The 16,915-nt window shown below is 51.5% G+C and overlaps 1 protein-coding gene across 7 annotated transcripts in view; it reads right to left on the bottom strand.

The window, feature by feature from the left end:
• The window catches only part of ZNF423 (zinc finger protein 423), a 284,391-nt gene that overhangs the window by 114,561 nt on the left and 152,915 nt on the right, over positions 1 to 16,915 (bottom strand). For all 7 annotated transcript variants that reach the window (XM_029209172.1, XM_029209183.1, XM_029209154.1 and 4 more), the window contains one exon: positions 13,546 to 13,630. In XM_029209172.1, the coding sequence (XP_029065005.1) occupies positions 13,546 to 13,630 (85 nt within the window). The remainder of the gene's footprint in view (positions 1 to 13,545; positions 13,631 to 16,915) is intronic.

The raw sequence follows: 16,915 nt of genomic DNA, 5'->3' as shown, positions 1-16,915 counted from the left end.
TGTCACCGGAATGCCTACTGTAAAAGAAAAGAAAAAGAAAAAAGAAAGCTAAAGGAACTCCTCTAAATAGAAAAGGAAATGATACAAGAATTCTTGTAAGGAGGAAGAAAATACAGTAAACAAAATTATGGTAAATACAATAATTTCTCTACCTCTTTTGAGTTTTCTAAATTATGTTTGATGGTTGAAGCAAAAATTTACCACTATCTGATACGGTTCTAAATATTTGTAGGAGAAATGTTCTAAACAATTAGATTATAAATACGGTTTATAATCTGGTTGTCTTTACCAGCTCACTTGAACTGGTAAAATGATGACACCAGAAGACTTTGGTAAGCCATGTTTATATAATGTAATGCCTAAGTAATCATTTTAAAAGTTGTACAAAAAGAAACACAACAGGTTAACCAAAATGAAATTCTTGAAAATATTCAAGTAACCCACAGGAAGGCAGGAAGTAGAAAACAGAAATGAAAAGCAGAGAAAACTGACAGAAAACAAAATATAAAATGGCAAACTTAAGCTCTAACATATAATTAATTACATTAAATATTAATGGCCAAAATATACAAATTAAAGAGACAGAGATTGACAGAATGAGGACAGGGAGTAGCCCACCTATATTCTATCTACAAGGAACTCACTTAAAATATAACAATATAGGGCTTCCCTAGTGGCGCAGTGGTTGAGAGTCCGCCTGCCGATGCAGGGGACACGGGTTCGTGCCCCGGTCCGGGAAGATCCCACATGCCACGGAGCGGCTGGACCCGTGAGCCATGGCCGCTGAGCCTGCGCGTCCGGAGCCTGTGCTCCGCAAAGGGAGAGGCCACAACAGTGAGAGGCCCACGTACCGCAAAAAAACAACCCTACACCTGTTATTATATATGATGGTAAAAGACTGATGCTTTGCCCCTAAGTTCATAAACAAGTCAAGGATGTCCACTCTCACCACTCTTATTCAACATAATGCTGGAAGTTCTAACCAGAGCAGAAAGCAAGAAGAAGAAAACAAAAGGCACACAGATAGGAAAAGAATAAACAAAACTGTTCCTGTTCACAGATGACATGATTGTCTGTGTAGAAGATCCCATGGAATCTACCAAAAAAACTCCTACAATTGAGTTGAGCAAAGTCAAGGGGTACAAAATCAACATTCAGAAACCAACTGTAGGGCTTTCCTGGTGGCGCAGTGGTTGAGAGTCCGCCTGCCGATGCAGGGGACACGGGTTCGTGCCCCGGTCCGGGAAGATCCCACACGCCGCGGAGCGGCTGGGCCCGTGAGCCATGGCCGCTGAGCCTGCACGTCCGGAGCCCGTGCTCCGCAACGGGAGAGGCCACAACAGTGAGAGGCCCGCGTACCGCAAAAAATAAAAATAATAAAACAATTTTGAAAAAGAACAATAAAAAAGGAGGATTCAGTCCGATTTCAAGACTTAAACAGCTATAGCAATTAAGACTGTGTCATATTGACAGAGGAACAGACACATAGATCAATGCAACCCAGAAACAGATCCTCACAAATATGCCCAACTGATAATTAACAGTTCAATGGAAGAATTATAGTCTTTACAAAAAATGGTCCAGGAGCAACCGGACATGGGGGTGGGTGGTACTCAACCCAAATTTATATAAAAATTAACTCAAAATGGATCATGGACTTAAATGTGAAATGTAAAATTATAAAACTTATTTGAAAAAAATAGGAAAAAATCTTTGGGATTTAGGATTAGGCATAGAGTTCTTAAACTGGAAACCAAAGACATGGAGCCATAAAGGAAAAATTGATAATTTGGACTTCATCAAAATTTTAAAACTTTTACTCTACAAAAGACCCACTTAAGAAGATGAAAAGACAAGCTACAGCCCAAGAGGAAACGTTTGCAAACCACATATCTGACAAAGGACTAGTATCTAGAATATGCAAGAGCTCCAAAAGTCAACCACAAAAAAGTAAACAATCCAATTAGAAAATAGGCAAAAGATATAAAAATACTTTTCATCAAAAAGGATAAACAGGGCTTCCCTGGTGGCGCAGTGGTTGAGAGTCCGCCTGCCGATGCAGGGGACACGGGTTCGTGCCCCGGTCCGGGAAGATCCCACGTGCCGCGGAGCGGCTGGGCCCGTGAGCCATGGCCACTGAGCCTGCGCGTCCGGAGCCTGTGCTCCGCAACGGGAGAGGCAACAGCAGTGAGAGGCCCGCGTACCGCCAAAAAAAAAAAAAAAAAAAAAGGATAAACAGATGGCAAATAAGCCCATGAAAAAATGTTTAACATCATGAGCCATTAGGGAAGTACACATTAAAACCACAATAAGATATCACCACCTACCTATCAGATTGGTTAAAATTAGAAATAGTGACAAACCGAATGCTGGTGAGGATGTGGAGAAACTTGCTGGTGGCGATGTAAAATGGCACAGCTACTCCAGAAAAGCTTGGCAGCTTCTTAAAAAGTCAAACATTCAAGTGCTATAGGCCCAGCAACTGTACTCCTGGAATTTATCCCAAAGATCATGTAGACTTACATATGATTCCATTTATATAACATTCTTGAAATGACAGAAATATGGAAATGGAGAGCAGATTAGTGATTTCCAGAGGTTAAGGAAGGAGCGGGGGCAGGATGCGAGTGGCTATGGTTTTAAAAGGAAAGCATGAAGGATTCTTGCGTGATGGGAATGTTCTGTAGCTTGAAGTGTATGGGTGTCAATATCTTAGTTGTGATACTGTACTTCTCATTTTACAAATTGTTACGGTTAGAGGAAACTGAATCTCCAGTTATCTCAAAATTAAAAGTTTAATTTTTTATAGTTAAAAATTTTTAAAGGATGAAAAAAGGACCATAAAAAGCTTCAAAAGAAGGTGGGGTGGGAGCACCACTGTGCTTACCCAAGCTCACTGGCTTGAGGCATAGGAACTGTGAGGGAAAGGACATGGGGTTGCCAGATTAAATACAGGATAGCTGGTTAAATCTGAACTTCAGATAAGCAACACATAACTTTTTAGCCTAAGTATGTCCCATACAATATTGGAGACACACTTAGACTAAAAAATTGTTTGTTGTTCATTTGGAATTCAAATTTAACCAGCCGGCCTGTATTTTTATTTGCTAAATCTGGAAACCCTAGGAGGGAAGTACAGGACACAGGCATCTGGAGGCAGCTGGGGGCTGTAGACTGAAAGAGGGAGGGTGGACCCAGGGAGGAGTAAGAAAGACTTAAGGAGAGAGGCCAGACAGCTGGCAAAGGGATGCCGGGGGACCACAAAGATGCCCCAGACTGGGCAGTGCCTTAAGAGTGGGGGAAGGCAGACACTAGCATGGGAGGTTCCCAAGCTGCTGGGTTTATGGAGCTCTGGTGAAAGGATCCTTTGTGGGTGGTCCAGAAAGAATCCAGAAAAAGGGCAAAAGAGTGGATGCTTGAGTCTCCAGTGCTGATCTGGGCTGGAGGGAGCCCGACAGACCATCCGAGGTTGGGGAGGGGGCCGTTTAGGCACTAGAAGCAGCACTCGATTAACCCCAGGCTGTCCCCTGGGCACCCGGGGCTGCTGTCACCGTGATGTGGCACCACCCTCTAGGATCTCCCCTTCCTATGCGGGAAGGGCATGCACACCAGCAGGCTCAAGTGTCCAGGTCGGTGGGCAGTCATGCATCTGATCAAAACTAAAACTAGTCTGGGCACTCGCTCTCAGCCAAAAAGTCACCTCCTAGCCAGGCCATCGCCAGTCATACGTTTTTACGCTGCTCCCGGACACACGTGGTTGCCCCTTCTTTTCACAGAACATATCACTTTCTGAAAGAGTCGGGATTTTTAATTTGTTTTCTTGTTTAGCAGTTGATCCCCACTAGCTCCAGGACTGCAGGCACTTGGTCTGTCTTTACTGCAACATCTACGCCTAGTACCTGGTACAGAGTAGGTGTTCGGGAAAGAAAAAAAGGGCTGAATGAATGAAGGAGTAACTGAATAAACCCGTCTGATGAAAGCTACCCCTTCTGGAGCTATCCTGCAGGCACAGCTCCTTGGAACCTGGTAAAGGCAGAGGGCCAGTCTTCATCCTCCAGGAAGCCCTCCGCAGCATCCTCTGAGCCGCCACGGACTGGCACCTGGGATTGTAGGCTCAGCGTGGTCACAGAGGGACTCAGTTCGTCCCCTCTAAACAAGGGCTCTAGCAGCAGCGTCATTATCTTTAATGAGTCCCTGCCACAGGGACTAATAATAATAATATTAATATTAATAGCTACCACTTACTAAGAACTTACATGTGCTGGGCACTTGTCATATATTTTAAGTCATTAATTCTTCAAACAGCCCCCAAAAGGTAGGGGTGGTGACCCTCTACTGTTTGTGCTGCCCCCTCCTTGTGAAAAATAGATACCCTTTCTCTTTTCAAGATCACCCTCCCCGTTCCCACTGTGGGGGGACGAGGGGCAGATACTGGCCCACCTCAGCGTCCAGGGAGGGTGGGTAGCGCCAGCGCAACCAGTCAACCCACTCCAACTCCCTGGCTACAATGATTGCCTCCTGGGCAGCTTTAGGACGCTTCTGAGGCAGTGAGCCTTGGTCCTGAAGCCTTTTCTGCTGATGAAGAAGCACATGCCCCTCTTTGCTGGGACCACTGAGTGGGGAGCTGCTGTCTGTCACTGGCACCAGGGGATCCCACCTGGGAATGAAGGCAACAAAGAGAAAGCAGAGCTGAGAGGCGGGAGAAAGATGGATTGGTGATGACTTTCTTAGAACCCCTGGATCCAGCCATGCCTGAAGCCAGTTACCTAATGTATCCCCAGACTTTTCAGTTACATTAGCCAATAACTCTCTTTTGAATGTTGTAGTCAGTGTGAGTTGCATCCCTGACGTGTCACTGAACGAGACCTGCCTCAACTGCTATGTTAGTACAGCTATGTTAAGATGAGGGCATTTTATAGATGTGGAGCTGAAGCATACAAAAGGCAAAATAACTTAGTTAACCATGAGCTGGAAGTGCTCTTAACCACTCTGATTCACTGTAGAGTTCTACAGTCTATGTGTGTGTGCACACATGTGCACGTTTCTAATTAATATTCATATCTACAAAAGACTGAGCAAACTATTGGTGCTTAATAAAGATCTTCTGGATAAACTAAAATCAGTAACTTCCTAACAAAGCGGCTTTGTTTAGAAAACACTCCCATCAGCAACCTTGGATTCTTACTGCAAGTCAGGCTCACAACTCACAGTGTGTCCTTGGGGAATCACTTCCCTTCTCCCAACCTCGGTTTCCCCAGGGAAATGGGCTGGAAACTGCACCAGGTGGGGCATCTGTGAGACCGGTCAGCCAGTGAGGGACACCCTGACTCCTTCAGGGCAGGGATCTGCAGTCAGAAGAGGAGGCCTCCCACTTCCTCCGCACTGAAGCCCAGGGACCCGCGAGGAAGGGAGCCCTGGACAGGCATCCGCAGCCCAGTGTGAGACTCTGGCACCTACTAGGAGCTCAGGACAGAGCAGGCCAAGCCCTGGGGTTGCAGGGCCCTTGTTTTCTGCCGTCACTCCAGTGAGGCTCAGCCAGAAGCAGATGCAAGGGAAACTGCTCACATGTCAGCTGCTCCCAAGCAGCCAAATGACCATAAAGGGCATCCAACAAAGTCAACTCAATAACACAGGCCTCCAAGTCCATGGCACGGAGAGCACGTGAAGAAGGCCGTGCCTGTGGGCTGGCCCATCAAGATGGTGCCAAGGCCCCAGGCCCTGACCCTCCAGGACTGCCTCCATTGCTATCTCCTCTCCATCCTTTCTCTGCTCCCTGCTGGCTCTCTCCTCTTAGCCTAGAAACATACTCTGGTCTTTCCCTCTTCAAAATGCAAAAGCTTCCTCTGACCCTTGGACCCCTCGGCTCCTGTTTTCTGCCCTTCCTTCCCAGTCTGGAACCTGGAAATTCAAGTCTACACTGCTGGTCTCCCCACCTCTCCTCAACTTGTTCCTCCGTCTGATTTCACTGACGATGCTCATCCTCAGGACAGTCCAGCAGACCCCATTCAGCCTGCCTCCACGGGCCTCTCTGTGGCCCCTCACACTGCTGCCCAGAAGCACGTTGCTGTCTGGGTATAGATGACCCCACGTTCCTCATGCCCCTCCCTTCTCCCAGCTGCCTCACCATCTGTGCTGAGGCCTTCAAACCTCTCCTTCAGCCAAGGCCTTCCTCCTGAGCTCCCCGCCCATGCGGCCAACTGCTGGCCAGACACCAACATTCAGATAGGCCACAGGCAGCTCCTGCAAGGCCAAATTGCCAACAAACTCAAGCTAACTAAGTGTGATGGGCCTCCAGGTGTAGGAGTTAAGAAGATTCCAGGCTCTGAAATCACACTGCCTGAGTTCAAATCCCCCACCTGCAACTTACTGACATTGGACACATCCCCTCAATTCCCCATGTACAAAATGGGGAGAATAACAATGCCCCTCTCATAAGCTGTCGCGGGGTTAAATGTGATAACACATGTAGATATTGACAACAGGGCCTGATACTTAGTAAGTCCTGTTAGATGTTAACGATCCTTACTGGAATCACCATCTTCTTTGCTAACCCCCAATAGCTCTTCTTCAGGCATGGTATCATCTTCTACCTGTCACTCAGAACCTGGTCGCCTGGGACCTTGGAGTCATTCCTAACTTCTCTTACTTCCCATTTCCATTCAATTCCCAAATCCTGCTGGTTTTGCCTCTCAAGTGTTTCTCCAAGCCACACCCTCCTAACCAATATCCTCATCTTCTCTCACCTACTCTACTGCAGCCTTTTCTGTGACCCACCTAACTCCTGCCTCAAAATTTATTCTGTAGTGATACTGAATTGTCTACAATTTCCCCGCAAACTACACGGGCTTCTTCTCTATGAACTGGATTATGCTATTTTCCCTGCCTGGAAGGCCCCTCCCACCTTACCTTCCACCTTCTATGAGCCTGATTAGGTGTCACCTCCTCCTGAAAGCTTTCCTGGAATGCCCAGATTGGGCAACATGCCTGTCCTTTGAGCTTCTATATCTTAGACTTAGTGACATGATATTAACTTACCCTTTCAGGTTACCCCCTTCCCAACTTGGCTAGTGGTTCCTCACTGAGGATCTCAATCACTTTTACTGAACTGAGGTTACTATTCAAAGAAACCCACCTACGGAGGGCCTTAAAAAAAGGATGAAATCGATCAAAATGAGAAAATTTCCACTATTTTAAAATCCAGAAATGATGGATTCTTCATAGACCAAAGTACTTGATCAACAGCCTCCTTAAACCAACCAATGAGATTCAAAGTCAGGGAAAGTGAGTTCTCTCACCCATGGGGGCTGTTAAGGAGGGAAGTGACTGTGCCCTACCTGGGGGATAAAGAAGGAGGAGGAGAAGGAGGAGAGAGGGGAGGGGGAGAAGAAGAAGAAAGAATTAGATGACAGGCTCTCTGTACAAGCTTGTTACCCCGACAGAACAGTCCCAGAACTTGAAACGTGATCTCTGGGGGCAGAGGGGGACAGTTTTATCACATATTAAGGTTAGACAGATGTTTTGGGTGTCTGGTGTCACCTGAATCAAAAGCACCACAGCAGAGCCGGCACAGCCCTGCTCAGCAAGGTGTGTCCCCAACAGAAAGACACAGGCACCTTTGTTTCCTTTTCCTTTTCCTTTTCACGTGTTTTTCTCTTCAGTCATATTTGAGGGTTTTGGATTTCCCTGGTGTGAGGGCGAAACACTGATTTCCACACCAGACCTTCCCTCCTCTCCAAAAATACTGCAGGCCAGGTCTTCAGCAAGGGTCCTGGGTGTGGAAACAGCCTCAGAAAGAGGGGGTACCTGGTCTGAAAGGTGGGTTTCAACATGTCTCCTGGGATGTGCTTCTTAAAAACTTAGAAGGCAGAAAATCTCCCTCTCTCTCCAACACACACACACACACACACACCCTGAGCAGACCCTTCCCTTCTAGGTGGACCAGGGCCCATCCTGCCACAGTACCAGGAAGACAGACAAGGACCACCCGCCTAGCATGGGGGGCATTTTAAAGGCCTGAGCAGGAGGTGGGAGAGGCTGATCTTCCAAATGCCCCCCATTTCTTCACTGCTGACAGCAAAGCCCAGGCCTTAAGAGGCACCCAGGGAAAGAGGCTGACGTGACCAAGAAAATAACATCTTCAGAATGACTAATGCCCCACCGGGACGGGACCAGCTCTGGCCTGGCTGCCTGCCAGAGGGTCCACAGCCACTTTCCAAGGACACGGAGGGCAAACGTCCCTGACAAGTTCCCCCGAGGACTGTCCCTTCCCAGCTCTGCCCCTCCTCGGGGCTCCCCCCAGGGGCCTGTGAAGCCCTGAGTTAGGACACCAGGGCCCAGAGGCTGAGTCACTCCCTTGGGGCCAACCTGGGTCATAGCAAGTTCGTTATTTCAAGGACAAGTTCTCAGACCCCTCGTCCAGCCATCGGCCTGACAGAGACCGGGAGGGGAGAGGTCTGCGAGTGGATGAGGAGATGAGGAGAGAGCAGGCGGACTAGCTTCCCGGGGCTCTGAGGCCCCAAGGGCCCTGGGGGGGCTGTTCATGTCTTGTACAGAACATGCCCAACACACATTGGGAGATGCTCATCCTCCAGCCATCGGGGGGCTCTGTCTCTGGGCCAGGCCCCCCACAAGCCTTCCTCAGCTCTCGCTCAGCAGGCCCCGGGGAGCCCAAGGCGGGGGCCTCCCGCAGAGCCATTTTCCAGGGTGTCGGGGGGTGGGGCGCGGGGGGGGATCTCGGGGGAGAGAGGCACAGGGGGAGGTGAGGAAGGGGCAGCTGGGTGGAGCCAGGTCGTCCCCACAGGAGGTCACAGAACAGAACTGTGGACTGCTCCAAGTTTTTGATGTGTCTGCTCAGGGAGGGAGTGTCTAAAACCATTTCAAAAGCTGGGGGAAGCCTAGAGAAGGGGGGTCTCATTGTCTGTGGGGAGGGGGGATTTCAAAGGAGACCCCGCCACTGAAAAGTTTCAAAAGACCCTTGCCTTTCGATCAGCTCCAAATCACGCCCTCACCAGCGGCAGCCAGGAGCGGGGTGCTGGGAAAATGTTTCCAAGGAGACGTGTCCCTGAGTCATCGTAATTCCAGGGGTTTGGAGGCTGCAAAGCCACGATGAGGCACCCCCCCAACCCGCTATAAAAAGGTCAGTTTAGCATCCCCCGGGGGTGGGCTCCCACAGTCCAGGTCCCTGGGGAGGCCTGCCTCAGACCCCCAGTGCCCCGAGTTTATGAGAACGCCACCAAGCTGAACGGCGTCACGTCTATCTGCCGAGTACCCTCGGTGCCACTGAGGGGGGCTTCTACCCCCGCCAGCTCCAGGCAGCCACTCTGGGCTTGGGCCATTTAGCAGGGGAAGCTGTCCACAGGGACACTGGACAGTGTCTACCGGGGCTGCAGCGCCAGCCCCCAGCCAGAGCTCGCGCACCTGCTTCTCTTCCATTCACACCTCCCACAGTCACTCCCGCCACCTTCCCCAAGCCACCAGGGCCAATAGGCACACAGCACAGGCCAAATATAAGTTCCATCACCTCCCTCCTCCCTTCCCTCCCTGCCTCATTCCCTCACCTCTGGACCAGACGGGGCAGGTCTCTGTTTTTTTTGCTTTTTTATTTTGCATAACGAGTTTATTTTTTAAAGGCACACAGACAATAAACAAAGCAAACATTCCATCAGATATTAACTTCTCCCAAGTATTATCTGTCCTAGAATTGTTCCATTAAGTTCCAGTCTCTAGACATCTTAAATTCGATAAGCATCTTCATCAGATCCATTATTTTTCTTCTGTCGAATTTAACTATTGTTTTCTGTTCGTTGGCTTACTTTCTCAAGGATTTCTATTAAAACTTGTTCTGATACCTTCCCACTTAGTTGTCCATACCGTGCCCTCTCATCCCATTTTCTTCCCCCTCAACACTGCACCCAGATTAATCTCCCCAAAGCACCCAGCTACTACCAGGCCATACTCTGCTCCAAAACCTTCAATGGCTCCCTAGTGTGTAAGCCCAAGGTTGTACACTCAGGTGCCCGGAGGGGCCAGGCGGGGGCCACAAATGAGCAAAGCATCCCCCCAACTCACAACAGGGACTGGTGGGGCCTGTGGTTCCAGCTGCTGCCCAGCTCCCATCAACCGTGCTGTGTGGGAATATGGGCCATGGCTGCCACCTCTCCTGGTTTCTCAAGGGAAACCAAATAAAACACCCACCAAGGGGCCCCCAGATTTGGACCCCAGCCTACAGGGTCAAGTCCAAACCCGAATCCCTTAACCTGGCCTTCAAGGCCCTCCATGGTCCAGCCCCAAGCCACCTCCCCACCCTCACTGCCCATGACATTACAACGTGTGATGCCTCCATCCTAGTCAAGTCGGGCTCGTCCATTCCCCAGTCACCTCCTCTGCCCCTGACTCTGAGCTTTGCTCACCCCGCAGTCCCCCCACAGATGCTGCTTTCCACCTTCTAAGCCTAACCACAACACATCCTTCGAGGACCTGCTTCTTCCTTACAATCAGCTCTCCGAGGGCCCTGTTCTCTAGCAACTGTCCTTCATTGCTAAGCTGCTCCCTTTGCCAGGGATGGCCCTAAACCACAGGGAAAACGCCTCCTTACCCTTCAATACCCAGGCCTTCCTGATGGACTTATTTGGATCCAGCAGTCCCTGTTCCGGAAGCATCAACCTCACTACACTGTGCTTACTGGATGCCCATCAGCCTCCCCCATGGACAGGAAACCCCTGAGGGTAGGGCTGGGTCTCTTCCACCACAGGCCCTGGCAGGGGAGCCACACACTGTGGAGGGAGCCACACACAGTGGAGGGAGTCTGGTTTTTATCCAGACCCTGGCTCTGCTATTTCCTGGCTGGAAGAACTTGGGTAAGTCATTAAACCTCCTCTGTGAGGTGGAGAACTAGAAGCTACACAAGTACCCGGCCTGTGGTGGGGCTCAGTCCACGGCAGCTGTTAGCATCCTCACCCAGTGTGACCTCCCGCCACTGCAGAGTGGTGCTGTGGTGTCTCCTACGGGATGCTGCGAGGTCTCTGAGGGCAGGGGCCATGAACCCTTCACCCTCTATCACCCACAGGGACCACCCCAGGTCTCTACATGCAGCACGTGCTCAACGTTCTTTGGTTGATGGAGGTGATGAGGTGGGGGAAGGAAGGGCAGGTGAGGGGGGCAGGGCAGAGTGAGAGGAGATACAGCCCTGCCACCGGAGGTGTAGCTCCAGCAGGTCCCTAGCCCGAGCCAAGGGCCTGCATGTGAGACCTCGTGCAGCTGCATAAACGTCTTGCCTGGACGCTCAGGCTCTGAGACCAACAGCTCCTTGCTGCCTGCTCTCCAGATCCCCATACCCCGTGCATCCTGAGAACAGGCCAGCTCACAGCACTGCCAAGCGAGCCTGGTGAGGGGCCCTTTCCAGCCACCAGCCGGGACTTCTTGCAGGAGCCCCACCCTCTGCTCACACAGAGACCCAAGTGCCAATCAAATCCTCCTTTCACATCTTCCACCACTCCAGTTAAGAGCAAGCCCTCGCCTTCCACCTGTGGACACACAGCTTCCAGGTGCTGCGCAAAAGGAAAGGTGGAAGGGAGAAAGGAGGCGGGGAGGAACACCTTTGAAATCACCGTGGTCCAATTAGCCAGCCTCTCGACCTTCGTACTTACAAACAAGAGCGCACATTAACACCTGCTACAAAAGCAAACATTTTTAGATATCTTCGCCTTCACCTCCCTGACACTGCCGTGAAAGCGCGCTCAGCAGCCAGTGACGGACAGAGTAGTTTCCTTCTTCTGCTTCAGCAGGGGCCTCACACAGAAGGAACTAAAAAGTCACCAGTCTTCCCGTCGGGCTGAATTCCCAGGGTCCCCTGCCCCTCCCGTGCTTCTCAGGTCCCCTCGTCATTGAGGGAGCCCCACCAGGCACCCAGTTGTGCTCAGCGCCTTCAGGGGACCTGCCCCGAGTCACTGGGACGCTAGGTACCCAAACTCACTGAGCAGCAGCTGGCGGGGACCAGGGGACCGCAGCTCCACTGAAGAAGGGCCTTATTATGTACAATGTGGATGATGGCACAGATGTGGAACAACTCTCACAGGCTGAGGTGGGAGGGAGACTTCATACAACCGACCGCTTTGGAATTGTATTCATCTGTATCTACTGAAGGGGAGCCCACTCGTATCCTGTGACCCACCAATTGCAGTCGGAGAGACATTCCCATCAAAACCGCATGTGCGTGTCCACCAACGACCCATACAAGAATGGTCACAGCAGCACAGTATTTGAAACAATTCCACAAAGGAAACTACCCAGATGCCCATCAGCATGTGTATCAAGAACTGATAAATGGCGACGTGTTCACACCATGGAACATCATACACCCGTGAGAAGGGGCAATGTCCAACCACAGGCGCTAATATGAACAAGCAGAAGGCACCAGACACACGTGAGCAGAGACGGTGTGATCTCATCTACATAAAACGCGAAACGACCGCAAGTAACCTATGGTGTTAGCATCACGATGCTGAGGCCCTTTTGTTGGTGGGGGAAGGGGCTGGAGGGGGCCGAGGGGGGTTTCTGGGATGCAGGAATGGTCTGCTTCTTCACCTGGGTGTTGGTTACCCAAGTGTGCTCAGTTCGTGAGGATCCACTGAGGTGGACATTTCAGTGGACCTTTTTTTAATGTACGCAGTCAAGGGTTTTGTGAAACAGCACTCTGTTGGCATGGCTGTTGCTAAGACTCTAATGAGAACATATGAGAGGCAGAAAAATGGAGAGAAGGTCAGGGTCGGGATGCTCAACCCAGGCCTGATCTTTCATCACTCAGACTGCGGGAGTCTTGGAGAAGGTGACCACGCTTCCGCCAAAGACCCAGGGCACCAAGATTCCAGAAGTTCTCGAGGCCCTCACTGCCAAACCCACCCCCTGGGCTAGCCCCATGCCACCAGAAATCCGCTGTGCCCTCTCTTATAGCAAGGGCCTCCCTAGCCACCAGGGAGACCACAGCCACCCACAGAAGGCAAGTAAGACCTCAAGGCTTCCCTCCATCCCTCGGGCCAAGTGGGAACACGATGGGACTTGGAAAGCTCCCTTCTTTAAAGGCTGAATTTCCCAAAGTCCAAGACCGCTTGAAGAGGAATGGGAAAAGCAGCGGAATAACTCTGTAAGCATTCTGTTTTGACAATGTGCCTGAGGAATTCCCCACGTTTAGTGGGGAAACGTGAGCAGTTAAATCTATTTGATGCCATGACATACGAAATTGAAGCGTAATTGCCCCTGAGTGCTTGACAACTGGAAAGCACTTCATTTCAGAAATGGAGGGAAATTTATGCTGGGAAATGGAAGAGACTGTCAAAAGCTGGACTGCAATGGGAGTGGAGCCGCGCGAAAAGAAGGTTCGGGCGGAGAACGTGCTCCAGTTCTCACGTTTTTAGTCCCATTTGAAACGTCGCAGAAACAGCAGCAGTGACTCTATCCTTTGAGCTACAAGCCAGTGAAATGATGATTGGAACCAAACATTTCAACCCCGAGGAGCGGCCGCAGCACAGGTGGGAGGAAACGCATGCTTACCAATCATGTGGTTGGCAACGTGGATTTGGATCTCTCTCTCGTTCTCGAAGGTCATCTGACACTTGATGCACTGGTACGTCTTCTTCTGTTTGGAAACCAAAAGGAAAGGAATTAGACAGCCAGGCTGCAGAACAGAGCAGAAAGCAAAAGTTCCTGGAGGCCATGGCTCAAGACTTCCCAGAATGGCTCTGATCCACTCCCAGTTCTCTCCAGGCCATTCTCTTCCCACCTGCCTCTGCATCCAACTCAGATTCAGCCTGGGGACGTGGGGACAGGCTCCACTGCAAGGGAGCTGCTCCTCTGCTCGACCCTGCCCCATCCCAAGGTGAGGGCACACAGCAGAACCACAGAAAGGAAGCTGAGGCAGGCTGTTCTGCTTGGGGTATGCTCAAATCCATCTACCCATCTTCCACCCATCTATGCCTGCTGCATCCACTCATCCATCCATCCGTCTGTTCATCCATCTGTCTACCCATCACTGTCTACCTACCCCCTGTCTACCCATCCATCCATCTAAACACACACACACACACCCATTCATTCATCTAGCCGCCCATCCATCCAACCATCCAATCATCCATCCATCCATCCATCCATTCATCTCTCTTTGCACCCATCCAACTACTCTCTCATCCATTTACCTACCCTAAGAACCAAGTGGCCAAGCAGGGGAGACTGCTTCCATCAGCCCTGACACTCAGGGGTGAACGAAGAATCCCTCATCTGCCCTAGACACACAAGGCCCCGGGTGATCCTACAGCTGGCTTCCACACACGGGGAGCTATTACCAACCGCTTTTGTGGGGAGGGGGGCAGAAAAATGGAGAACATGGAAAGTTTCAAAGCTTCTCGAAGACTGGTTCCAAAGAGTGGAGCTTCAGTGTGAAACCAGCCCACTGTGGACAGGTGTGTTGCCTGAGTGGGGGAAGGGCTGCGGCTGTGCGTTTTTATGAAGAGGGAGGGGTGGTGTGGGAATTCAAAGTATCTAAGTTTTTTGAAGACTACTTTGGGTCCTGGGATGATGGGGCCTCCCTCGACCTCTGGAAAACAGGGCAAGACTCTGGATTTCTTGGCTGAGCACTGAGACCCAACCCTCACCGATGCAGCCAGGACGAACCACCAGAGGGCTCAGCTGTCGCAGCCCCACCTCAGCCCCACCCGAACCTGCAGTTCTTCTGAAGGGCCTGGTCTCACCTCCGGGCCTTTGTCTATGCCGTTTCCTCCACCTGGAATACCCTCTCCATCCTTGAGGACTCTGTTCAAATGGCACCTCTTCTGGGAAGCCTTTTCTTCCCACCCCAGAGTGAGTTTAGGATCTGCCCGGGCCCCTGAGCTCACGCAGAAAGCACCTAGCTGCTCCGCATACGATTTGTCGTGGCCAGTTGATTTGTTTGCTCGCACTGCAGTGTGAGCACCCAGAGGGCCAGGACGCGTTCTGTCCACCTGTGGGGTCCCAGAAAGGATTGCGTGCTTAGGAAGCATTTGTGGAACAAATGAGCAAAGTTGGGAAATAACACGTGCCACGCCTTCTATGAGGGCAGAAGGGACAAAGAGAAGTCATCCCACGGTGACTAGGGATCCTGGATCCCCACCACCCAACACAGGGCCCAGCCCAGAGCGAGTGCCTAATAAGCACTGAACTTTCATCATGATTCCTACTGCTGCTGAGAGACTGTTGAATAAAGGAATGGAGAAACAACTGGACCAGCTGGTGCTGGGAGCTCCGGGCTCCAGGCAGGGTCCCCGCTGGGGCTCCAGGGCCCGTACTGATAAGACCAGAGGGCCTTGCTCCCAGTGCTTCGGGAGACCTGGGCATTCAGTATGTCCTCAGAACAGCCACAGCGTTGGGCCCGGAAGCAGGCATTCAGCACGGAAACACCCGGGAATAATGGGTGAGTCTCGGGGAACAGAACAGGGGAGCCTCACAACAGGCAGAGGAGATTTCAGGCCAGAAGAGACAGCAGGGACTGAAGTCTTCTGAGGGGCACAGTCGCAAAGCCTCGGCTCAGCTCCTCGTCTGTGCTCATGGAGCACATGGACCCTGGGCTTCTCCACCATCAAAATCATTCATTCCCTCTCACATGTGTCCCTCACCCACTCTGCCTGGCAAGTATGAGTCCTTGATGCTTAAATGGATGACTGACTGACTGAATGAATGAATGAGTGAATGGTCAAGGCAAGAATGAAGCACGCCCCAGGAAGCTCCACGCGGAGGAAGCCCAGAGGAGCCTGCTGGACAAGGGAGACTGTGCCCCCCCCACCTCCTTGGCTGGAAGTCTCTAGAGGCCACGGCCAAGGCCACGGCCACGGCTAGTCCAGACCAGTGCGGGGGGGGGGCAGTTCATGATCCAAGTGCTATTCCTCCGCGGGGCAGATGAATGAAGTAGGTTCACTGTGCTTGAAAGATCAATCACCAGGAGCCTGCCTGGACAGGACGACAGCATACCCCCAAATGTCCCCCCTCAGTGGCAGGAAGAGGACTGGGCCCTGCCTCGTGGGGCAACAGGCTCCCGGGGAATCCCAGGGGAGTGGTCACAGGAGCTGCTGACCAAAGAGCCTGGGTGTTCACACGCACACACAGAGCACGTATGCGCAGGCATGGACACGCATGTGAGGATATACACACAGACTTGCAAACATCCTACATACCTCGCCCCAACTCACCACCAACACGCAAGACCCTCACACACACCCACAACCCCTACACACCGCAACCCACTTGCTCCCTGTAACACAGACACGTAAGTGCAACACCCCCAGAGAAGTGGAGACATCCTCATGGACCACGAGTTCACGGAGCATCCCCAGTAACACACACGCTTTCAGTTCTCTCCCTGGAACCCTGACAGCCATCACACCCATCACTCCCCAATGCACCCACGGATGCACAAGCAGCTTATGGCACAAGGGTGTGCACTGACCCTTGTGGACACACGTGTAGACTCATAGGTATACACACGCACATTCACAGTCGGGCGTGCACACACACAGGTTCACCAGCACCAACACTCACTAAGGCACATGTATACCCATATGCCCCCACCCAAAGATGGCCCTTTGGGCCTTGCATGTGAGACCAGGGATGCCCAGGGTCTGCAGGAGCAGGCACCCAGGCCAGGCTGTGGAACACAGCACGGGGAGAACAGGCGAGGACTCTCATTCTGTCTACCTCCTGCTGCCCCCCATCCGCACCTCAACACCTCCTCTGGGTCCATCTCCCTCTTGCTATCCCCCAAAGACCCCATCCTCCTCTGCAGGTTCAGCCCCCGCTAGGAGACGTAATCACAGAAAAATAGAACTTGGCATTCAAAGCACCTCCTCTGCATAAGCGCCTTCCCCGGGGCCCAGCCCAGGAGAGCCAAAGCTGAACC

This window comes from Monodon monoceros, unplaced genomic scaffold, assembly GCF_005190385.1.
Source record: "Monodon monoceros isolate NGI ecotype Baffin Bay Population unplaced genomic scaffold, NGI_Narwhal_1 Super_Scaffold_10, whole genome shotgun sequence".
In the NCBI taxonomy this organism is placed as follows: Eukaryota; Metazoa; Chordata; class Mammalia; order Artiodactyla; family Monodontidae; genus Monodon; species Monodon monoceros.
This window is presented reverse-complemented; position numbering and strand designations above follow the sequence as displayed.